Here is a 24,974-nt window from a genome sequence, read left to right on the forward strand (position 1 = left end):
TAAATCCTATAAAAAGCTTACCTCATAAATAGGCAGAGCGCATGCTGAGCAGGAGCAGACAGTGGACAGCTGAGAAAATGAGGTTATATATTTAGCCGGTTGCTTTACCCAAAGCACTACTTAGATAGTGTCTCCCACTCATCCTCCTCCTCTATCCAAAAAAAAAGTTCTGTGTGCCGATTTGGTAAGGTTATTGGGGTTTTTTTCAGTAGTCTCTTTGGGAATTCTGAACAGTGGGAATGGATGTTAGGGCAATTGAATGCTCCTCCTGTAGAATGTGGGAGGCAATTGTCACCACTAGTGTCCCTGCTGACTTCATCTGCAGCAAATGCACCCAACTCCAACTCCTCCAAAACTGCATTAGAGAACTGGAGCTGGAGCTAGATGAACTTCAGATCATTCAGGAGGCTGAGGGTGTAATTGAGATAAGTTACAGGGAGATTGTCACATTTCAGGTACAGGAAGAAGGTAGATGGGTTACAGTCAGGGGTTGGAAAGGGAACAGACAGTGCACGTATACCCTGTCGACATTCCCCTCAATTAACAAGTATACCATTTTGGATACTGTTGATGGAGGAGGGGACTTACCAGAGGTAAGCCATGGTGTACAGATCTCTGGCACAGAGTCTGTCCCTGATGCTTAGAAGGGAAAGGGGGAGAGCAGTAGAGCATTAGTCATTGGGAACTCCATAGCTAGGGGGGCAGATAGGAGATTCTGTGGGAACAAGGGAGACCCGCGGTTGGTGTATTGTCTCCAAGGTGCCAGGGTCCGTGATGTCTTGGATCATATTTTCAGGATCCTTAAGGAGGAGGGGGAGCAGCCCCAAGCCGTGGTCCACAAAGGCACCAATGACTCAAGTAGCAAAAGAGATGGGATGTAAAGCAGAAATTCAAGGAGCTGGGGGGAAGCTTAGAGCTAGAAGAAACAGAGTTGTTATCTCTGGTTTTTTTACCCGTGTCACGTGCTCGCGAGGCAAGGAATAGGAAGAGAGAACAGTTGAACACAAGACTACAGGGATGGTGCAGGAGGGAGGGGTTTCAGATACCTGGAAAATTGGGGCTCATTCTGGGGTAGGTGGAACCTCTACAAACAGGATGGTCTATACCTGAACCAGAAGGGTACTAATTTCCTTGGGGGAGGTTTGTTAATACTCTTTGAGAGAGTTTAAACGAATTAAGGAGGGGTATGGGAACCTGAATTGTAGCTCAAATATACAGGAGGTTGAGAGTAGCGAGATCATATACCAGCAGGCAGGAAGGTGTTTTGAAGTGTGACTACTTCAACACCAGGAGCATCTGGAATAAGGTGGGTGAATTCGCAGCATGGGTTGGTACCTGGGACTTCAATGTTCTGGCCATTTCGGAAATATGGATACATCAGGGACAGGAATGAGGTTCCAGGGTTTAGATGTTTCAATAGGAACAGGGGAAGGTGGTGTTAGTCAAGGACAGTATTAAGGTGGCAGAAAGGACATTTGATGAGGCCTCATCTACTGAGGTAGTATGAGCTGAGGTTACAAAGAGGAAAGGAGAGGTTGCCCTGTAGGGAGTTTTCTATAGGCCTCCGAAACGTTCCAAAGATGTAGAGGAGAGGATTGCAAAGATGATTCTGAGTAAAGATGAAAGTAATAGGGTAGTTATTATTGGTGTCTTCAACTTTCCTAATATTGACTGGAAACGCTATAGTTTGAGTGCATTAGATGAGTCAGTTTTTGTCCAATGTGTAGATAGGCCGTCAAGGGGCAATGCCACATTGGAGTCGGTAATGAACCGGGCCAGGCGTTAGATTTGGAGTTAGGTAAGCACTTTGGTGATAGTGACTACAATTCGGTTATGTTTACTTTAGTGATGGAAAGGCATAGGTATATACCGCAGGGCAAGAGTTATAGCTGGGGTAAAGGCAATTAAGTTGCAATTAGCCAAGATATAGGATGTATATGATGGGAAAAGAAACTTCAGGGGATGGACACAATTGAAATATGGAGCTTGTTCAAGTAACAGCTACTGCGTGTCATTGATAAGTATGTACCTGTCAGGCAGGGAGGAAGGGGTCGAGTGAGGGAATCGTAGTTTACTAAAAAAGTTGAATCTCTAGTCAAGAGGAAGAAGGAGGCTTATCTAAAGATGAGTCATGAAGGCTCAGTTAGGGTGCTTGAGTGTTATAAGTTAACCAGGAAGGGCCTAAAGAGAAAGCTAAGAGGAGCCAGGAGGGGACATGAGAAGTCTTTGGTAGGTAGGATCAAGGAAAACCCTAAAGCTTTCTGTAGCTACGTCAGGAATAAAAGAATGACTAGAGTAAGATTAAGGCCTGTCAAGGACAGTAATGAGAAGTTGTGAGTGGAGTCCAAAGAGATAGAGAGGCACTAAATGAATATTTTTGTCAGTATTCACACAGGAAAAAGACACTGTTGTTGAGGAAAATACTGAGATACAGGCTATTAGACTAGATTGGATTGAGGTTCGTAAGGAGGAGGTGTTACCACTTCTGGTAAGTGTGAAAATAGATAAGTCCCCTGGACTGGATTTATCCTATAGTTCCCTGGGAAGCTAGGTAGGAGATTGCAGAGCCTTTGACTTTGAGCTTTATGTTGTCACTGTCAACAGGAATAGTGCCAGAAGACTGGAGGATATTTTCCCCTTATCCAAGAAGGGGTATAAAGACAACTCTGGTAATAATAGACCAGTGAGCCTTACTTCGGTTGTGGGTAAAATGTTAGAAAGGATTATAACAGATAGGATTTATAATCATCCAGAAAATAATAATTTGATTAGGGATAGTCAGTGCAGTTTTGTGAAGGGTAGGTCGTGCCTCACAAACCTTATTGAGTTCTTTGAGAAGGGGATCAAACAGTGGATGATGGTAAAGTGGTTGATATGGTGTATATGGATTTCAGTAAAGCATTTGATACGGTTCCCAACGGTAGGCTATTGCAGAAAATACGGAAGCATGGGATTGAGAGTGATTTTGCAGTTTGGATCAGAAATTTGCTCAGTGAAAGAAGACAGGGGGTGATGATTGATGGGAAATGTTCATCCTGGAAATTTAGTTATTACTGCAAGGATATGTTTTGCGGCCACACTGTTTGTCATTTTTATAAATAACCTGGATAAGGGCGTAGAAGGATGGGTTAGTAAATTTGCAGATGACACTAAAGTCGGTGAAGTTGTGGACAGTGTGGAAGAATGTTGCAGATTACAGAGGGACATAGACAAGCTGCAGAGTTGGGCTGAGAGGTGGGAAATGGAGTTTAATGTGGAAAAGTGTGAGGTAATGCACAATGGAAGAAGTAATGGATACAGAGTGCTGGGCTAATGGTAAGATTCTTGGTAGTGTGGAGGAGTAGAGAGATCTGTGTCCATGTGCATAGATCCCTGAAAGTTGCCACCCAGGTTGGTAGGATTGTTAAGAAGGCTTAAGGTGTGTTACCTTTTAACCGTAGAGGGATTGAGTTTCGGAACCATGAGGTCATGTTGCAGCTGTACAGAACTCTGGTACGGCTGCAATTGGAGTACTGCTTACAGTTCTGGTTGCCACATTATAGGAAGGACGTGGAAGCATTGGAAAGGGTGCAGAGGAGATTTACCAGTATGTTGCCTGGTATGGATAGAAGGTTTTATGAGGAAAAGCTAAGGGACTTGCGGCTGTTTTCGTTAGAGAGAAGTTAAGAGTTGACTTAATAGAGACGTACGAAATGATCAGAGAATTAGATAGGATGGACAGTGAGAGTCTTTTTCCTTGGATGCTGATGGCTAGCACAAGGGGCCATAGCTTTAACTGAGGGGTGATGGATATGGGACAGATGTCAGAGGTAGGTTCTTAACTCAGAAAGTAGTAAGGGCGTGGAATGCCCTGCCTGCAACAGTGGTAGACTCACCAACTTTACGGGCATTTAAACAGTCATTGGATAAATATATCGATGATAACGGAATGGTGTAGGTTAGATGGGCTTCAGATTGGCTTCCCAGGTAGGCGTAACATCAAGGAGCAAAGGGCATGTACTGTGCTGTATTGCTATATGGTCTATTAAGAAGAAAGAGGTGTTGGATCGGATCTTGAAAAACATTAAATTCAATAAGGCCTGACAGGATCTATCCCATGACATTAAGGGAAGTAAGCGAAGCTAGCTAGGGCATCGATGGACTTTACAAAAGCATTCGATAATACTCCAAGGCTGGTCCAAAAGATTAACTTACATGGGATCCTCAGTCAATAGACAATAGACAATAGATGCAGGAGTAGGCCATTCTGCCCTTCGAGCCTGCACCGCCATTCAATATGATCATGGCTGATCATTCCTAATCAGTATCCTGTTCCAGCCTTATCTCCATACCCCTTGACTCCACTATCTTTAAGAGCTCTATCCAATTCTTTCTTAAATGAATCCAGAGACTGGGCCTCCACTGCCCTCTGGGGCAGAGCATTCCACACAGCCACCACTCTCTGGGTGAAGTAGTTTCTCCTCATCTCTGTCCTAAATGGTCTACCCCGTATTTTTAAGTTGTGTCCTCTGGTTCGGCACTCACCCATCAACGGAAATATGTTCCCTCCTGCCAGAGTGTCCAGTCCTTTCATAATCCTATACGTTTCAATCAGATCCCCTCTCAGTCTTCTAAACTCAAGGGTATACAAGCCCAGTCGCTTCAGTCTTTCCGTGTAAGGCAATCCTGCCATTCCAGGAATTGACCTCGTGAACCTACGCTGCACTCCCTCAATAGCCAGAATGTCTTTCCTCAAATTTGGAGACCAGAACTGTACACAGTACTCCAGGTGTGGTCTCACCAAGGCCCTGTACAGCTGCAGAAGCACCTCTTTGCTTCTATACTCAATCCCTCTTGTTATGAAGGCCAGCATGCTATTAGCCTTCTTCACGACCTGCTGTACCTGCATGCTTGCCTTCATTGACTGGTGGACAAGAACACCCAGATCTCTCTGAACAGCCCCTTTACCTAATTTGATACCATTGAGGTAGTAATCTGCCTTCCTGTTCTTGCCACCAAAGTGGATAACCAGACATTTATCCACATTAAACTGCATCTGCCATGCATCTGCCCACTCACCTAACTTGTCCAGGTCACCCTGTAATCTCCTAACATCCTCATCACATTTCACCCTACCACCTAGCTTTGTGTCATCAGCAAATTTGCTAATGTTATTGCTGATACCATCTTCTATATCATTTACATATATTGTAAAAAGCTGCGGTCCCAGCACAGATCCCTGCGGTACCCCACTGGTCACTGCCTGCCATTCCGAAATGGAGCCGTTAATCACTACCCTTTGTTTCCTATTAGCCAACCAATTCTCTATCCAATCTAGTACTTTGCCCCCAATCCCGTGCGCCCTAATTTTACTCACTAACCTCTTGTGTGGGACTTTATCAAAAGCTTTCTGAAAGTCCAGGTACAGTACATCCACTGGATCCCCCTCGTCCATCTTCCGAGTTACATCCTCAAAAAATTCAAGAAGATTAGTCAAGCATGATTTCCCCTTCATAAATCCATGCTGACTCTGTCCTATCCTGTTACTATTATCCAGATGTGCCGTAATTTCATCCTTTATAATAGACTCCAGCATCTTTCCCACCACTGAGGTCAGACTAACTGGTCTATAATTTCCTGCTTTCTCCCGCCCACCCTTCTTAAAAAGTGGCACAACATTTGCCGCCCTCCAATCCTCAGGAACCGACCCCGATTCTATTGAACTCTGGAAAATAATCACCAGCGAATCCACGATTTCCCGAGCCACCTCCTTCAGTACCCTGGGATGCAGGCCATCAGGTCCCGGAGACTTATCAACCTTCAGACCTAACAGTCTCTCCAACACCAAATCCTGGCAAATAGAAATTCCCTTAAGTTCAGGTCCTTCAGCCACTGTTACCTCGGGGAGATTGCTTGTGTCTTCCCCAGTGAACACAGATCTGAAGTACCCATTTAATTCCTCTGCCATTTCTTTGTTCCCAGTAATATATTCCCCTGTTTCTGTCTTCAAGGGCCCAATTTTTGTCCTAACCATTTTTTTGCCTTGGACATACCTAAAAAAGCTTTTACTATCCTCCTTTATATTCTTGGCCAGTTTACCTTCGTACCTCATTTTTTCTCTGCGTATTTCCTTCTTACTAATCCTCTGTTGTTCTTTAAAAGCTTCCCAGTCCTCCGTTTTCCCACTTATCTTCGCTAAGTTATACTTTTTCTCTTTTAACCTTATATGTTTCTTTACTTCCCTCGTCAGCCACGGCCGCCCATGTCTCCTCCTGGGATCTTTCTTCCTTTTAGGAATGAACTGATCCTGCAACTTCTGCATTATACACAGAAATATCCGCCATTGTTCCTCCACGGTCTTCCCTGTTAAGGTATTGAACCATTGAACTTTGGCCAGTTGCTCCCTCATAGCTCCATATTTCCCTTTATTCAACTGAAATATTGTCACTTCAGATTGTACCCACTCCCTCTCAAATTGCAGATTGAAGCTTATTGTATTATGGTCACTACTTCCCAATGGCTCCTTCACTTCGAGGTCACTGACCAATTCTGGTTCGTTACACAATACCAGATCCAGAATCGCCTTATCCCTGGTCGGCTCCAGCACCAGCTGCTCTAAAAATCCATCTCTGAGGCACTCCACAAAGTCTCTTTCTTGAGGCCCGATACCATCCTGATTCTCCCAGTCTACCTGCATGTTAAAATCCCCCATAACAACTGTAGTAACATCTTTGCGACAAGCCAATTTCAGCTCCTGATTCAACTTACCTCCAACATCCAGACTACTGTTTGGGGGCCTGTAGATGACTCCCATGAGGGTCTTTTTACCCTTAGTGTTTCGAAGCTCTATCCACACTGACTCTACATCCCCTGACTCTAGGTCCCCCCGCGCAAGGGACTGAATATCCTCCCTTACCAACAAGGCCACCCCACCCCCTCTGCCCGTCAGTCTGTCCTTACGATAGCACGTGTAGCCTTGAATATTCATTTCCCAGGCCCTGTCCCCATGAAGCCACGTCTCAGTTATCCCCACAATATCGTATCTGCCAATTTCCAAAAGAGCCTCAAGCTCATCCACCTTGTGTCTAATGCTTCGTGCATTCATATATAGAATTTTTAATTTGTTACTGCTCTCACCCTTCCCCTCAACCCTTATTTCACTCAACTTCACAGCATGATGCCTTTTCCAGTTTTCTGCTTCCTTGATACAGTTGTCTTTCTTGACTTCTCTTGTTCTAACTACCCCTTCAATTTCCTTTTTAAACATCCAGCTTGTCCCCTCCCCCCCGCTACTTAGTTTAAATGTAGCGGTGTTGCAGCAGAAAACCTGCTTGCCAGAATGCCGATCCCTGATCTATTAAGGTGCAAGCCGTCTCTCTTGTAGAATTTATGGTTACCATAAAATATACCCCAGTGATCCAAGAACTTGAAACCTTGCTTCCTGCACCAGTTCCCCAACCACACGTTCAAGTCCATTATCTCCCGGTTTCTGGCCACACTAGCCCGAGGAACTGGAAGCAAACTGGAGATAACCACCTTGGACGTCCTGCTTTTTAGCCTTCTTCCTAGTTCTGCGAAGTCTCGCTGTAGTATGTTCCTCCTCTTCTTCCCGACATCATTTGTGCCGACGTGTACCACCACCTCGGGCTCTTCACCCTCGTCCTTGAGGATATCCTGCACTCTGTCCGCGATGTCTTTCACTCTAGCACCAGGAAAGCAACACACCATCCTTAAATCCCGTCTGCTGCCACAAAAACCCCGGTCAGTTCCTCTCACGATGGAGTCCCCTATTACCACGGCTCTATGTGATGTCCGACTCTTCCGCTCTGCTTCTGCGGCAACTTTTGATTGACAAACATGGCCGCCTTGCGAACTGGTAGTGTCATCAGATTCTACTGTTTCCAAAAGCTTCAACTTGTTCCTGACAGGTACTTCTCCCGGCGTCTCTTGCACCTGTCTCCTCTCTGCCTTCCTCATCATCTGCACTCTTCTGCTCTCTTCTGGCATGATTGGTGTAATAACATCACTGAAGGTCTTGTCCAGAAAGATCTCGTTCTCTCGGATGAGCCTAAGGTCTTCGAGTTCTTTCGTCAGTGCTGCAATATGCTCGGTCAATTGCTGAATGTGCGCACACTTTCCACACATATTCGAGCCAGACACACCAGAGTCGTTGACTTGCCACATCAAACACGTAGCGCACTGAACCAGCTGAGCAGTCATGTCTTCACCCTCTTCAACTGTGGCGTAATCTCTTTACTCAACCTCCTTATCAAGATTCCTGAGCTGAAGCCTCACTCTTCGATCTAAACTTCCTTAGACCCTCTTCCTTTGGCAACTCTGTGGACTCTTAATTAAGGTTAGAGGAGGAGGGAGGGAGGGAGACCCTACTTTGTAGGACCTGGGGTTTAGAACACACCCACTCTAATAACAATCACTTACCTACCCGACCAGCTTTGCGCTCCGTCTGAACTTCCGCCCAGCTCCCGCCGCTCTCTGCTGCGAAAAAAGTTGGTAAGTTAGTATAAAATATTTTTGGTCATAGAAAATTGGTTGGAGAGAGGTGTTTTTCTTACTGGAGTTCTGACCAGCAGTGTTCCACACGAATCACTGCTGGGACCTCTGCTGTTTGCAATGTATATAAATGATACAGGTGAAAATTTAGGTGGTGTGCTTAGAGAATTTGTGGCCTGTATGAAAATCGGTGGAGTTGTGGATAATGAAGAAGGTTGTCAAAGGATATAGAAAGTTTGCAAGTTGGCAGGGAAATGACAGATGAAGTTTAATCCAGACAAGTGTGATGTGAACATTTTGGGAAGCCGAATGCAAGAGGAAAGTATACAATAAATGGCAGGATCTTTCGAACCATTGATATACGGAAGGATCTTAGGGTGCAAGTCCATTGCTCCCTGAAAGTGACAACACAAGTGAATAAAGTGGTAAGGTTGGGGCACTGAGTATAAAAGTTGCAGCTCTATAATACTTCAGGCTATATTTGGAGAATTCTGTGCAATTTTGGTTGCCACACTAGGAAAGATGTGGAGGCTTTGATGTGGGTGCAAAAGAGGTTTATCAGGAAGTTGCTTAGTTGGAATGTATTAGCTATAAGAAGAGGTTGGACAAACTTGAATTGCATTCACCAAAGTGACGAAGGCTGAGGGGCAATCAGATAGAAATATATAAAATTATGAGAGGCATGGCTAGGGTAGCTAGTTGGAGTGGAAATGTCTAATGCTAGGGGACATAGGTTTAAGTTGAATGGGGGAAAGTTTAAAGGATATGTGAGGGCAGTTTTTTTTTAAACAGAGGCTGGTAGTTGCCTGGAACATGGTGCCGGGAGAGTGATAGACAAGCCGGAGGTTGGAAAAGCATAGCAAGCCAGGCAGCATTGGGAGATGGAGAAGGCAACGCTTCAGGTGTAATCTTTCTTGATGAAAGAAGCATATACGATAGCAATGTTTAAGAGGAATTTAGACAGACACATAAACAGGCAGGGAACAGAGGGAAACGGGCCATGTGCAGACAGATGGGATTAGTTTAGAATAGCATCATGGTTGATGCAGACATGGTGGACTAAACGGTTTGGTCCTGTGCTTTACTGTTCTAGGTTCCAAGGTATAATGCATTTTCAGTAGAGAAAATGGAAAACATAATTTTTAAGCTGGAAATTAGAAACAAAACAGAAATTGCTGAAAAAACTCAGCAGGTCAGCCAGCATCTGTAGAGAGAAATCAGAGTTAGCGTTTTGCGTCCAATGATCCTTCTTCGGAACACAAGTTCACATTGTTCTGTACAAATGGGTCCAAAGGACTGCGGGAGATTTTCAGAAAGGTGTATATTGCAAAATGCCACTGTATAAACAACTGCTGCCATTTACTTGATCTCAGGTAATGTAGCTACATTCCAATCTTGAGGCAGGGCACTTTACTATTACAAGTCGTTCTGCTATAATGTGATAATTGTGATCATCTGCAACCTCATGCTATAGAAAATCACGTTATGGAAAATTGCTGCAGAAAATTGCTCTGTGGAGGATTGCTAATAGGAAATCACTATATCGGTTGAGTAGATAGTTCGCATTATCCAAACAACGTCCACAATTAGTCAGTCGAGTTATCGCCAATTCGCATCGATGAAACGTGCATTATCGCAGAACAACCTGTATATTTAAATCACACTTCCAAATGCAGTAGGGAGCCTACTTTAAGTTTGGTACTGAGGGGCTAGGTTTCCCAGCACTCAAAACTCCTGGCAGCAAGATGGAACAACCAATGTAGCAGGTAAGTGCATTTTACAGAATCACATGCATACCAGAAGAAGGAAAGAATGATATCCCCAGCCTCTCAAGCAAACTGTCGCATCATTGCTGTCTCTTGTGACTATAAGAAGCTGAGAACCAACTCCCAGAGTTCTTCCTCCACAATATTTTCTTCCCATTGCTGTTCTAATCCATCCCTTTACTCCAATCTATCCCAATTTTCAAGAATTGTCCAAGTGATCCTGGCTATGGCCTTCTAATGTCAGCTTTCAACTGGCTAATCCATCAATTTAGGCAGGACCCAGAATGAAGAATTGATTTCCAAGAATTTCTCTGCATTTCTCAGATTTTGGTTTCTTTTGCAACCCTCTTTGCATATTGTTGGCCATGATTTAGTTTGTTTGTCTAAGGAACTTCTTTCTGAAAGTCAGACAGCAGATGCAACCCACCCAACACCCCCATCACTCCTTTTTTTCTGATTGAGCTTCCATTTTTGTCCGATTATTCTCCTGTTGTGGATGTTTATTACGTTAAGGTCGTTATGCAAGTACAGGTTGCTGTTTCTATGGCAAGAGATCAATTCATAGTGCTCATGCTAAGTGCAGTTAGTGACTTGGAAACTGACCACATTGATTTTGTTCTGTGACATTTGGTGTGGTTTTTCTGTGTTTAGACTTCCTTGCTTATGTGTAGATTGCTGTTTTCACAGCTCCTGCCTTAGATGTGGATTGGCAGAATAACACTACGTTTGCATCCTGCAGCACAGACATGTGCATTCACGTGTGCAGGCTTGGCTGTGATCGTCCAGTCAAAACATTCCAAGGGCATACAGTAAGTTCCAGTTTGAGTGAACATGAAGGACATTTTTATGCAATGCCAAAGTTATATAGCTGTAAAAATATTCTATCTTGAACTTTGTTGGCATTGGATTATTCTGTACAGAAAGCATCTGTCAGAAGGAATATTTCTGAATTTGTCGGTTGCTATGTGTTGGAACAGATTTGTGTTAATGTGGACGTGCACCCCCGGGATAGGACATTAAGTAAAAATGTCAAGTATGATTATAGTTAAAAATCCTTCCATGATCTGGAAGTAACTTTTCTCACCAAATAACTTCCTGAATTTTAAAAAGGTTGTATCTAATCAGTGCATTGTTCATATATGTGTTTAATTTCGTGCATTTTTGGTGCGTTTGCATTGGGAGAGATGTTTATGAAAGACTAAAGGATTGTCTTATGACATAAATTTGAGGGACAGCAATGATACATAATGTTTAATTGATTTAAGATGCCTTCTCATCCCTCATTTTCTGAATATTTATGATTTATGATAGCTTAATCATTTAGCTGTTAAAACTTATGGTGCTGTTGTTAACAGGACAATGGACACAGACTGTGCCCTTTCCATCCGTCAACCACTAACACTGTGATGAATGTAACTTGTTGCTTTTCAAAACGGAATACAATTTATGCTGTGCCTGCTCCTGACAGGTGCAGGGAACTCCTATAACGAAATTATAAATTCCTAGCCTGTGATGTCCCAATTTTAATAAGTATACAATCATAGATTGGGGAACCTGCAATTTTCTGCCATGCACTCAACATATACCCAGAGTGAGCAGAACAGTCTTGCCTGCCATTCTATTGTGGTTTTGGCATGAGAGAATGCATCTATTTGGTGACTAACTTTTGACTAAAATCTCAAAGCTAGCGCTTGTGCAGTTTGATAACTATTATTTTACTGTGGCATTGCAGCAAATTGCTATTGGAAAGCTAGTAAATCTGAATATTAGGCAGTTCTGGGATCTTAAGCCTCTTGAGGGTGTCATTGTTGTTGCAAGCTTGTATTGGGAGATCATGGTTAACAATGAGGTTCACTTACATTTAGTTGACCATTCTTCCCAAATATTGCTTGCGTTTTTTGTCCTCTGAACTATTAACAATTAATGACATTTTTTTGCTGTGGCTGGATTTGAACCTTGGATGTACAAATTGGAAGCTGTGATGTAAACCAAAAGCAAATGAGAAGGAAGATAGAACAAAATAAACAAAAGAAGTGAGGAGTGATAAACAGAACAAAAAAAATACAGCGGTACACACTAATATCATACTATTCCACTCTCATGAATTGAAGTCTAGGATCTTGGACAACTCCAGCCAATCAGTAATACATTTTCACTAGTACAATAAGTGCTCGGGAGGAAGTAAAAATGTCTAGGGTAAATGGAAAGTTAAACAAGGCAAACAATTCCTCAATAAATCAAATATAGGGTAAATGATTCCATCAGAGTGAAAAACGAGTTCAAGGAATATTCCCCAAAAGATTGTTAGGCTGCAGCCAAAGTACATACGGTTGTCCAGTGGATTTTGCAGATGACATGATCTCAGAGTGCCATCTTCAGGAGAATGCCGACATGGCAGGTTGTTTACTGTTTATATCAGCAAAGCTTATTTGCACGTTTTTACTTTTCAGAATGAAGTAAATGCAATCAAATGGGACCCATCTGGCATGCTGCTCGCATCTTGTTCAGATGACATGACACTGAAGGTAGGAAAACCTAATTATGATCCAAATCCCTTTGTGGTAATATATCCTTCCATCAACTATGAGTTGCTAAACAGCTGAAGTCTTAAAGCTGTTTCACTGAAGAACAACCATGTAATAAAACATTCGTAACAGACGAGCTTTCTTTGAGTCTGTGAACACTTTTTGTTTTGAAAATCCACTCATCTGATCCATAAAGGGACTGATCGTTATACCTTCTCTGTATCAAACCATCTATAAATAAGGACAGTTTGACTGAGTTGAACTCTCTTGTCAGAAATGTCATTATGGACTGAAAAAGATTGATTAATGTCATAGTGATGTGGATTCTCAGACATGCTTTTACTTTGGCTATCGTACTATTTATCATTTCAGTATCTATGAAAATTACACAATCACAACCCTTCCCAGCAGCACTTCAATTTTTCAACATTATTTATTAGTGTTTGAATCTTTACATACTTTCTGCTTTTTGAGTAAACATTTAAACTTAAGATTTATTTAAATAAAATATAAACTGTGCTGAAAAACTCTCAACACTTTTGTGAAACAGTAATGGCCAAAGCAACTCCAATACAGGCTAAATTGGCAATATCTGTATGTAAACTTTTAGCTTTCTGATTTTAATCTCATGTTAACTTATACTGTTTTAAGAGCACATTTCTGGTCGTATGTGGTGTTGGTAGCTTATTTTTATCTGGGGTGGCTACTTAAACCAGTTTGAATAGCATGTGGGTCAGATTAATGCCAACAGCATGGGATTCAATCAATATCCTGACGAAGCCAGACTTTGTCTATTGACGCACCCTCCCCATGGTAAAAGCTCAGCTATTTGGCTGTGATTTTGTGAATAGTCACTGAAGACCTTTCTTCAGGCAGTGAACTCAAGATATATAGTAACTAACACCTGATTAAATTCAACACAGATTTTACTTATATTCTTGTGCACTGAGAAGATAATACAGGATTGTTTATTCTAAGATGTCAAAGGACAACTCGCTCACTATTACCACAAATTCCAGCTATTGCTATGTTGCAGGCTTGGAATAGAGTTGTGGGATAAAGTGATAGCTGCTCAGCTATGTGGCAAGCCTGTCAGTGGATAACCACTCCACCTGTGTGGTGGAATACAATGGCCTTTTATTCAATAGCTATTACCAGATTATGCATTCTCAGTATGCTTGACAAGTGAATGGTAATCCCTGATAGGATCACACATTCCAACCACTTTGCCTCAATGTAGTCCTATTTTATGAGAACAGTGAGTTATAGTGTGAAATAGCTGGCCTCAGAATGATTGACTTGACTTCTGCCCTGTACTAATCTGTTCCCTTTCTACAAAGACATATAGTAAACTGATTAATATCTTGCAGCCATGTATAATTTAATACTTTTATATCAGTTACTGGAGCTAGTTCTGGGGTAACAACAAAGCTATGCATACATACTATATATAATGAGTTTAAATCAAAACATTACAGACACAGGATGAGTTGCATCATCTTGTTTATTATAACTAATTACAGAAATAATGGAATAATAAATAGTAACCATATCATTTAACATTTCTTCTCCAGTTCAATTTTGATAATGCATTAAGATCCTTAAAATGAAATGGAAAATAACTCATCTTCCATGTGTAATTGACCTTCGAATTTATTTTGAACTTATTTTCCATGTAAATGATGCATGACATTTTTAACAATTTGAAAACTTACAGTTGATTGTCACAGATCACTATATTATTTGCATTTCTTCCTGAAGATATGGAATATGAAGCAGGACACTTGTGTACATGATTTACAAGCCCATAATAAGGAAATCTACACTATAAAATGGAGTCCTACTGGTCCAGGTACCAACAACCCAAACTCTTACATCATGTTAGCCAGGTAAGATTAACATTTTTTTCCAATACACATACAGCATGCATTTATTAAAACAAATTAGCTGAAAGTTCGAAAAAAGAAATGTTCAGTAAAATTAGTGCACTTATGATGCTGATGTCTAACTTATATGCAATGCACAGGGTCATGCAGTTTTTATTAACCACCCACTCTCCTATGCCTCCAGCAGTAACAGAATATTAAGTTATTGTAATTTCATATTGAATGAAAAGGGCTTCATCTTGCTTTGGCAACATCAGCCAACACAGCACTCAGCTGGAATTTTTCGCTGGACTTGAGGTAACACTTCAGGTGAAACATTTTGCAATCTAGATTGCACACAATTTGAACCTAACTGTTTATAAAACAGAGCAGGACCCATACCTGCTCAGTCTCCACCAGAATGATAGAAAATAGTCACCTCTCAATCCTGCCAGGTTTGCCCATGCTAAGCCGAGACATGTAATCGGTGGCTAAGAACAATCATTACTTCCTTTGCAGCCTTAAACTGGACATTAGAGTTCAAAAGAAAAAGGCAGTTTAATCCAGATGGATTCTTCACTGTTGTATCATAGCCATAAATTATGGGATGAAACATTGAACCAGATTTTCACTAATGTGATGAGTCATAGAGTCATAGAGATGTACAGCAAGGAAACAGACCCTTTGGTCCAACCTGTCCACGCCAACCAGATATCCCAACCCAATCTAGTCCCACCTGCCAGCACCCAGCCTATATCCCTCCAAACCCTTCCTATTCATATACCCATCTAAATGCCTCTTAAATGTTGCAATTGTACCAGCCTCCACCACTTTCTCTGGCAACTCATTCCAAACCTGTACCACCCTCTGTGTGAAAATGTTGCCCCTTAGGTCTCATTTATATCTTTCACCTCTCACCCTAAACCTATGCCCTCTAGTTCTGGACTCCCTGACCCCAGGGAAAAGACTTTGTCTATTTACCCTATCCACGCCCCTCATAATTTTGTAAACCTCTATGAGGTCACCCCTCAGCCTCCAACCCTCCAGGGAAAACACCCTCAGCCAGTTCAGCCTCTCCCTATAGCTCAAATCCTCCAACCCTGGCAACATCCTTGTAAATCTTTTCTGAACCCTTTCAAGTTTCACAACATCTTTCCAATAGGAAGGAGACCAGAATTGCACGCAATATTCCAATATCCTGTACAGCCGCAACATGACCTCCCAACTCCTGTACTCAATACTCTGACCAATAAAGGAAAGCATACCAAACACCTTCTTCACTATCCTATCTACCTGCGACTCCACTTTCAAGGAGCTATGAACCTGCACTCCAAGGTCTCTTTGTTTAGCAACACTCCCTAGGACCTTACCATTAAGTGTATAAATCCTGCTAAAATTTGCTTTCCCAAAATGTAGCACCTCGCATTTATCTGAATTAAACTCCATCTGCCACTTCTCAGCCCATTGATTGATCTGGTCAAGATCCTGTTGTAATCTGAGGTAACCGTCTTTGCTGTCCACTACACCTCCAATTTTGGTGTCATCTGCAAACTTACTAACTGTACCTGTTATGATCCCATCCAAATCATTTATGGAAATGACAAAAAGTAGAGGACCCAGCACCGATCCTTGTGGCACTCCACTGGTCACAGGCCTCCAGTCTGAAATACAACCCTCCACCACCACCCTCTGTCTTCTACCTTAGAGCCAGTTCTATATCCAAATGGCTAGTTCTCCCTGTATTCCATGAGATCTAATCTTGCTAATCAGTCTCCCATGGGGAATCTTGTCGAGTGCCTTACTGAAGTCCATATAGATCACATCTACTGGTCTGCCCTCATCAATCCTCTTTACTACTTCAAAAAACTCAGTCAAGTTTGTGAGACATGATTTCCCACACACAAAGCCATGTTGACTATCCCTAATCAGTCCTTGCCTTTCCAAGTACATGTAAATCCTGTCCCTCAGGATTCCCTCCAACAACTTACCCACCACTGAGGACAGGCTCACTGGTCTGTAGTTCCTTGGCTTGTCCTTACCACCCTTCTTAAACAGTGGCACCGCGTTTGCTAACCTCACCTGTGATTATCGATGATCCGAATATCTCAGCAAGAAGCCCAGCAATCACTTCCCTAGCTTCCCACAGAGTTCTTGGGTACACCTGATCAGGTCCTGGGGATTTATCCATCTTTACCCGTTTCAAGATATCTAGCACTTCCTCCTCTGTAATCTGGACATTTTGCAAGATGTCACCATCTATTTCCCTACAGTCTATATCTTCAGTATCCTTTTCCACAGTAAATACTGATGCAAAATACTCATTTAGTATCTCCCCCATTTTCTGCGGCTCCACATAAAGGCCGCCTTGCTGATCTTTGAGGGACCCTATTCTCTCACTCATTACCCTTCTGTCCTTATGTATTTGTACAAACCCTTTGGATTCTCCTTAATTCTATTTGCCAAAGCTATCTCGTGTCCCCTGTTTGCCCTCCTGATTTCCCTCTTAAGTTTACTCCTACTGCCTTTATACTCTTCTAAGGATTCAATCGATCTATCCTGTCTATACCTTACATATGCTGCCTTCTTTTCCTTAACCAAACACTCAATTTCTTTAGTCATCCAATTTTCCATATACCTACCAGCCTTTCCTTTCACCCTGACAGGAATATACTTTTTCCGGATTCTTGCAGACCCTCCTAGGTCTTAAGTGTCTATTTATTTTGCTATTTTGCCCTTCAGGGTTATGAAGATGATAAATTATTGAGGAGTAATTTCCACTTTCATTTCCATTGAAACTCAAATAAAAATAAATTTGGCATGTTTTACAGAGGTTGGGCCCTCTGCTTTTCCACTGAGTACCGGGGTCCTGTTTTAAACTTCTTTTTAAAAGTGCTTAGAATAGCACAAATTGGAAGCTTCTTTCATTGGAAGACACCCTTGCCCAGTGGGGTACTTCCTTTCCATCCCCCACAGCTTCTTTCCCATTCTCACATTTTTAAAAATCATCCATCTTGTTCCCTTCCCTGAGTTGTGAAAGAAAAACCTGGACCAAAGCACTGGACATACCTGGAGCCAGGATCTGTGGAGCCTCCTGCTGTCCTGGCAGCACCCATTATGGACCTCTGTTGCTGCTGAAATTCTTCAACCAGCCAGTCATTTTGATTAGCAAGCACCTCCTAAGGTGGAATATATTCTCATTGAGGGTGTAGCCTCTCCTTAGCACTTTACGGGCAAACTTCTAATTGACCAGCCAGCTGGCCACCAACTTTACTTCCAGGGTTGTTTTTTTTTAATAGAGGAGAAGAGGTTTGGCACACTGTTTGTCTGCATAATAATTGACAATGAGATATGGTTGGCATGGGGAAAGGTAATGTGTAAAACTCTAAGGGTATGCTGGCAGTTAGGAAGATTAGAAGTGAGTTAATACAGAGCAAAAACGATTAAGTTTGTCATTTAAAGTCTAAATATCTTTTCTCAATGCTTTTTGCTCGTTTCTGAAGTAGGTCTTTACCCAGTAAGAGCTGGATTGATAGTACCACAGTGTTGCGGTAACTGAAGCTAGATGTAAAGTGAGACATACCATGAAATAGCAGTGCTAACCCACCACTGAGCTGCTAAATATGCAGTGAAAATACTAGTCAGCTGTCACAGTTCTTTTTAAATTACCTAGCCATTGTCAAAACACTGTTTATTTGGTATTTCAACTAATTCCCTTTTTGTCAGTGGGCTGTAAGTCCTCTGATGCTTTGCTAGTGGCTATCCTGGATTTGAGAGTCAAAATAACAGGCATCAATAGGCTATCCACTCATCTCAGCTAAACTCAACCTTATTCTTGTTAGATATGCATGTGGCACATGCTCTTTTCACTCATCACTAAACAGTAATCAGGCCTGGAGCCTGAGCTATTTTCCTTTCTACAGTCCAGTTATATGCCTGCTGCAGATCTTTGACAATGAGCACTGTTGGACACATCACGATTAAAGTGGAAATTGGTTTGACCGTGTACCTCAGTGCACATGTTCTTTTTTACATTGATGACCTGATGGCTTGAGGCCTTGTGGTCATTAGATACTTTGCAGTCCAGTCGAGATTAATTTTATCTTTTATTTCTCAGTGCTTCATTTGATTCTACTGTTCGCCTTTGGGATGTGGAAAGAGGAGTTTGCCTTCACACCTTAACCATGCACCAAGAGCCTGTATACAGTGTCGCTTTCAGCCCTGATGGCAAATATCTAGCCAGTGGGTCTTTTGACAAATGTGTCCACATATGGAACACTCAGGTAAGGGAGATAATATCACATGTGATATTTGCGAGCATTAGATTTTCAAAATCTTTAAGCTGTTTTACAATAACAGTTTTATTGAAAGGAAATACTTCATTAGCTGTGTGTCCAATGGTAATAAAAGGCAGTCATTAGTTTCTGAAATATCACTGGGCAGTACCACCTCACTTTTACATAAATTGTTTGTAATGGAAAAGGAAAATAAAAATTGATAAACATATTTGATGAAGAAAACGAAAATGGAGTACTCTGGTGAAAAGTAGTGAGAATCACAATTGAGGTGAATTTGGCACGTGTCAGATAGCCAGTGATATTTAATAATGTCGGCAATCAAAGTATGTCATTTTGAAAAACATGTATCTAAAATGTTTTCTGTACATTCTAACAAATTAATGTGTTTGTTTTCAGACAGGAGCTCTAGTGCACAGCTACAGAGGGACTGGGGGAATTTTTGAAGTTTGCTGGAATGCATCAGGGGACAAAGTGGGAGCAAGTGCATCGGATGGTTCTGTAAGCATTCATACTGTTCAACTTCAATTTTGTTCCCATCCCTGTACGCACAGATGACTGAGGTTTTGTGTCAGTCAGTTAATCAGTCAGCTCACAAATACCAAACATATGCATTGTTTCAACAAGTGTGCAAGGTCCTTCCAAAAACACATTGCCCCATAACAAATAACATTTTTTAAAGAAAGATATTTAATTAAACCTCGCAATCACAAAATAATTCTAGACGTGGAAGGCAAGCTGACTTATTTTAAGTCATCCATCCAAGTTATCAGTTATTGAAATGGAAAATTTGCTCTTAATATTGAATAGCAAAGTTCAAACAAAAGTGGACAAAGGATATAGAAACAGGACAGGCACATCAGGCTAAAAGCACTGATCATTTCCAGGCTTACAGTTTGTTTCCATGTCAGCATTGTAGAGAGAATGCATGACCAAAAACAAAAATTGTATTCATAACATCCCAGCCCCGTCTCAGAGTTCAGCATTTGTCTTTAAACAAATCTCCGGTTTTCATTTTAACTCCTCGATAAAGGAATCCAACACCATATGTCTTGATCTCTTTTTGAGTGAAGAGGCCTACATTTTCTTTGTTATTAGTTTGATCATGGAATTACTTGTCTTAATTTGATTTCATCTTATTTTCCTGATTTTTTTTTCCATGTTATGTTCTTGAGTCTATCTATAAGATTACTATTTTGATGCTTCCTTTTGAGATTAAACAGTCCAGGCCTCTTTCATATTCATCTGTAGGATGTGGTTGTTGTTGGCAAGGCCAGGATTCATTGCCCACCTCCAATTGCCCAGAGGGCAGTTAAGAGTCAACTACATTGCTGTCTTTCTGGAGTTGCATGTAGGCCAGACCAGGTAATACTGGCAGATTTCCTACCCTGAAAAATGTGTTGCTGGAAAAGCACAGCAGGTCAGGCAGCATCCAAGGAGCAGGAGAATCGATGTTTCGGGCATAAGCCCTTCTTCAGGAATTCCTGAAGAAGGGCTTATGCCTGAAACGTCGATTCTCCTGCTCCTTGGATGATGCCTGATCTGCTGCGCTTTTCCAGCAACACATTTTTCAGCTCTGATCTCCAGCATCTTCAGTCCTCATTTTCTCCTAGATTTCCTTCCCTACAAGACATTGGTGAACCGCACTGACTTTTCTTTACAATCAAACAGCAGTTACGTGATCAGCTTTGGGCTAACTTTTAATTCCAGATTTTATTGAATTCAAAATTCATCACCTGTTACAGTGGGATTTAAAGCTGGTCCTCAAAACAATACACTGGGTTCTATCTTGATGGTTGGATATGAGTTACATCTCATTGAGCTGTAAATACTGATTCAGCACACTCAAAATGATTATGTGTGGGAGGTCATGGGGGGGAGGGGTGGGGAGACTGGTATCTCATCTGCAGAATCAAGCTAGGTATTGGTGCATAAAGAAAATGGAGGAACCGAACAGATGAGGGTTGAACATAAAATGACTTACATCAGGTAGGGAAATCCCCCAAGTAAGCAAAAATCACCTTTTGCTAAACATGACATTTCTATGGATGGTCTGGAGCAGTTACATTTTCACTATTTTATTTGGAGAAGTATGCGCTCTGCTCATCAGTAGCTGATAATTGCATCAATCAGTGAGGCTCTTTCCTGTTTACGTTTTACATTGTAGATATTTTTAGTCAGTGTGTGAAAAACCTTTGGAGCAGGGTGGGAGTTGAACACTACCACTGCATCACAGGTGTCTCTGGCTTTTACGTTATTGTTGGGAGATAATGTAGGAAACAGCCGTGCATTAGCAGTAACTATCCGAAATAATCCATGCATACTTTAGTGCATTGCCTTTGATAGCTCAAAGCTAACCCAAGTTACCATCATATGGTATCCTCTGAATAGATCAGCTAGCAATCTCATTTTAATTAATTGCTCATTTTATTTCCTCTTCTTTCAATGGCTATCCATCTCTGTCCAATAATGTTTTCTCATAATACCAATAACCCGTTGAATACAGTCTCCACTTTCTCTTTCACTGATGATTCTAGTCAACATTTGACATCCTCCTTATTTAATGCACTTGTTCGCAATCTCCAGTTATCTCTCTGTCTAATTGTTGAATCAATATTATTCTATCTTTAGAAGAGAAAATCAAGCAGATTAAGACAATGCTCATACACAGTATGAGGAAGGTTACTTTATTAATAATTCTATACATGAATGCAAGCAGCTTAAAAACACAAGTGACTTAAAAGCATAATTTTGTTGTGATATTGCAACCATTATAGAGTAATGAGGATTGAAGGGGGAGTAGCAATATTAATAAAATATACAATTACCACTGAAGATTAAAGGAATTTCAACAAGGGTATTCAGGGTGCAGAAACACTGGGTATAGTTATGGCTGAGCAAATGATTCATGATTCTTATAGCCATTTCCATAATCCATTGGATGGATGTATAGATTCCAAGATCAGTGAAGAAAGCTCCTTGTAGCAGGGCGGAGAGATGCTGGAGGGGCAGAAACATGGAGAGCCCAGAGGCTATTCTCATGCTGTCTTCCTTATGCCCCTTCAGAATTAAGAAGGGTCACTGCACCCAAAATGTTATCTCTGCTTTCTGTCCACAGATGCTGCCACACCTCCTGAGTTTCTCCAGAAATTTGTGTTTTTGTTTCAGACTTCCAGTTCTTCATTTTTTGTTATGAAATAAACTGTTGTGCCTCACAAGGAATCTGTTACATAATGCTTTGGTCCCTGACCATCTGGATATGATGTCTACTTTAATCTTACAAAATCAAATGAGATAAATGGACTGAGAATCACTGTGAGCTGCTACTTTAGAGAAAACTGCATCTTTACCACTCATTTCAGCAGGGAAAGCAGGCTACCAATAACTGAATAAACTACTGAACACTGAGCATTTTAAAAGCAATTAATGGCCATGTTTCTGTATAGTGTAATATATTTTCAAACATTGTAATTAACAGGTAGCTTTGAGAGCCTGGAAGCAGCATTTCAAGGTTCAACTGATACTGGATAAAATAGCTTATCTTCTATTCTGTGACTTTGAGTACACCTGATCACCTGATTATATCGCAGTTATAGAAGTGCATCCTGAAAGAAGGACTGCCAGAAACAAAATCATCTTACTGGAGAGTCATAGAGGTGTATAGCACGGAAACAGACCCTTCGTTCCAACTCGTCCAAGCTGACCAAATGTCCCAACCTAATCTAGTCCCACCTGCCAGCACCTGGCCCATATCCCTCCAAACCCTTCCTATTCATATTCCCATCCAGATGCCTTCCCGAGGGTGGGTGAATCCAGAACTAAGTAACAATAAATAAAATGCCATTTAAGAAGCTTAAGAAACAATGGCTATTCAATGTTTAAAAAAATCAAGTCTAACTGTGTTAATTTGACTGAAATTTTAAAAATTGGCAACTTCTCATGGTTTCGTATTAGGCATGTATTATTCCATGTTAAATACTGATAGAACATACCTAGTGTTTTTTGATTTTATTTAACAATTATTAATGCAGTTACAAAGAAGTAATTTGAGCTGTACTCAGCTAAAGTTCACTGAAGTTAGTCAGCGATGAAAAAGATATAAAAATCAAATAAGAGAATGGCTTGTCATGACTGAAACCTCTGAAATGCATTTTGTTCAAGTCAGACATGGAATTGTATGTCTTAGTTTAGGTTTTTTTTAAGTTTGTGAAGATGAGGGATATCAGTAATCGTGAAATTAAACTCCCTTTTGTTTTGGGCAGCATAAGCCAGATCCAAGCTTGCAATGGCAGATTGTAGGGATACCTTAAGCCTAAGCTTGGGCAAGCATAGTGTTCCACTCCCAATTCCACTCTTTTTCAATCTTTCTATTTTCCACAGCAGCAAGCCTTACCAGCTCCTTTACACTGGCTGTTTAGTGGACTGCAGTTAATTCTGTCAGAATGTTCAGACTCATGTCGTGGAGGATCATGGCGCTGCATTTTTCCAGGCAGCTACAATTCCAAAGGTGGCCTCAATTCTAGCTTAGAAATCTGGAAATAGCAGCAGTTGGATGTCCATCGCAATCATTCTAGAATCAACCAATGAACAAACCAATTGTAGGAAATCCAATCAGAGATGCCATGTCAAAATCATCTTACTAGAGAGTCATAGAGGTGTACAGCATGGAAACAGATCCTTCGTTCCAACTCGTCCAAGCCGACCAAATGTCCCAACCTAATCTAGTCCCACATGCCAGCACCTGGCCCATATCCCTCCAAACCCTTCCTATTCATATTCCCATCCAGATGTCAAAAGCCCTGTCAGGACTGGAGGGTGTATCTGTTGAAGAGTCTGAGCTGGAGTGTGTCTGGAAATCAAAGTGCTTATGATGATTTCTTTCAGTTGAAATAAAAGAAGTCACGTTATTTTGAGAAAACATGAGTTGGAAAGATAATCCCTCCAACAGGATGCATAGAGCTGCACCTGGACCTCTGTGAACCCTGTGACCCCTGTCTTGATCCAGCCATTTAGTGCAGTCTGGTGGCTTTCTGAACTCGTGGGTGACAGCTTTCATGAGCTAGCAGCTTCACGCTTGAAGCAGACGGTCACTCCTTCCACAGGGACAGGAAATTTCAGCCCATTAATTTTGACAGAGAAAAATGGGATTTGAATTCCAATAGTCTTGATGTAATTTGATCCCATGTCCCACAGTCAAAGAAGAGATGCTATAACCCATTATAGTGCCTGGGAGTTGTATTTCCCCAGGGTTTCTTTTTCATGCTTTGCTAATAGATGTTTGATAGAAGTAACATTTAGGCAGATATAAGTCAGGAGTGTGATGGAATACTCCCCACTTGCCTGGGTGAGTGCAGTTCCAACAACACTCGAGGATCATCCAGGATAAAGCAGCCCACTTGAGTAGCACTGCATCCACTCTCTCCAACACCGGCACATAGTAGCAGCAGTATGTACTATCTATAAGATGTGCTGCAGAAATTCACCAAAGATCCTCGGACAGTATCTTCCAAACCCACAACAACTTCCATCTAGAAGGACAAGTGCAGCAGATATATGGGAACACCACCACCTGCAAGTTCCCCTCCAAGCCACAGGCCTGAGTTTCAAATATATCACTATATGACTGATGCTGAGTTAAGATCCTGGAATTCCCTGCCTAATGGCATTATGGATCAACCCACAGCAGATGGACTGCAGCAGTTCAAGAGAGCAGCTCACCACCATCTTCTCATGGGCAACTAGGGACAGGCAATAAATGCTGGCCAGCCAGCAATGCCCACATCCCACAAATCAATATAAAGAAAAGGTAAACAAAGTCCCTGTCGTACTTTGTGAAAGTTGTAGCAAAAATGTGGGAGAAAGCCCACAAAATTTCAGCCCAAGCACCTTAACAAGTGACTTTCATAATAGAGTCATCAATGGAATCATAGTGTCACATCTCACATTAATATAACCTTCGGTCTAACTCATCATGCTGGCCAGGTTTCCCAAGCTAAACTAGTCTCATGTGCCTGCATTTGGCCCATATCCCTCTCA

The 24,974-nt window shown here is 41.6% G+C and overlaps 1 protein-coding gene across 11 annotated transcripts in view; it reads left to right on the top strand.

The window, feature by feature from the left end:
* The window catches only part of LOC140481236 (F-box-like/WD repeat-containing protein TBL1X), a 411,567-nt gene that overhangs the window by 384,109 nt on the left and 2,484 nt on the right, over window positions 1–24,974 (top strand). For all 11 annotated transcript variants that reach the window (XM_072577105.1, XM_072577109.1, XM_072577110.1 and 8 more), the window contains 5 exons: window positions 10,944–11,065; window positions 12,707–12,781; window positions 14,543–14,670; window positions 18,761–18,926; window positions 19,338–19,439. In XM_072577105.1, coding sequence (XP_072433206.1) covers window positions 10,944–11,065; window positions 12,707–12,781; window positions 14,543–14,670; window positions 18,761–18,926; window positions 19,338–19,439 — 593 coding nt within the window. The remainder of the gene's footprint in view (window positions 1–10,943; window positions 11,066–12,706; window positions 12,782–14,542; window positions 14,671–18,760; window positions 18,927–19,337; window positions 19,440–24,974) is intronic.

This window comes from Chiloscyllium punctatum, chromosome 9, assembly GCF_047496795.1.
Source record: "Chiloscyllium punctatum isolate Juve2018m chromosome 9, sChiPun1.3, whole genome shotgun sequence".
In the NCBI taxonomy this organism is placed as follows: Eukaryota; Metazoa; Chordata; class Chondrichthyes; order Orectolobiformes; family Hemiscylliidae; genus Chiloscyllium; species Chiloscyllium punctatum.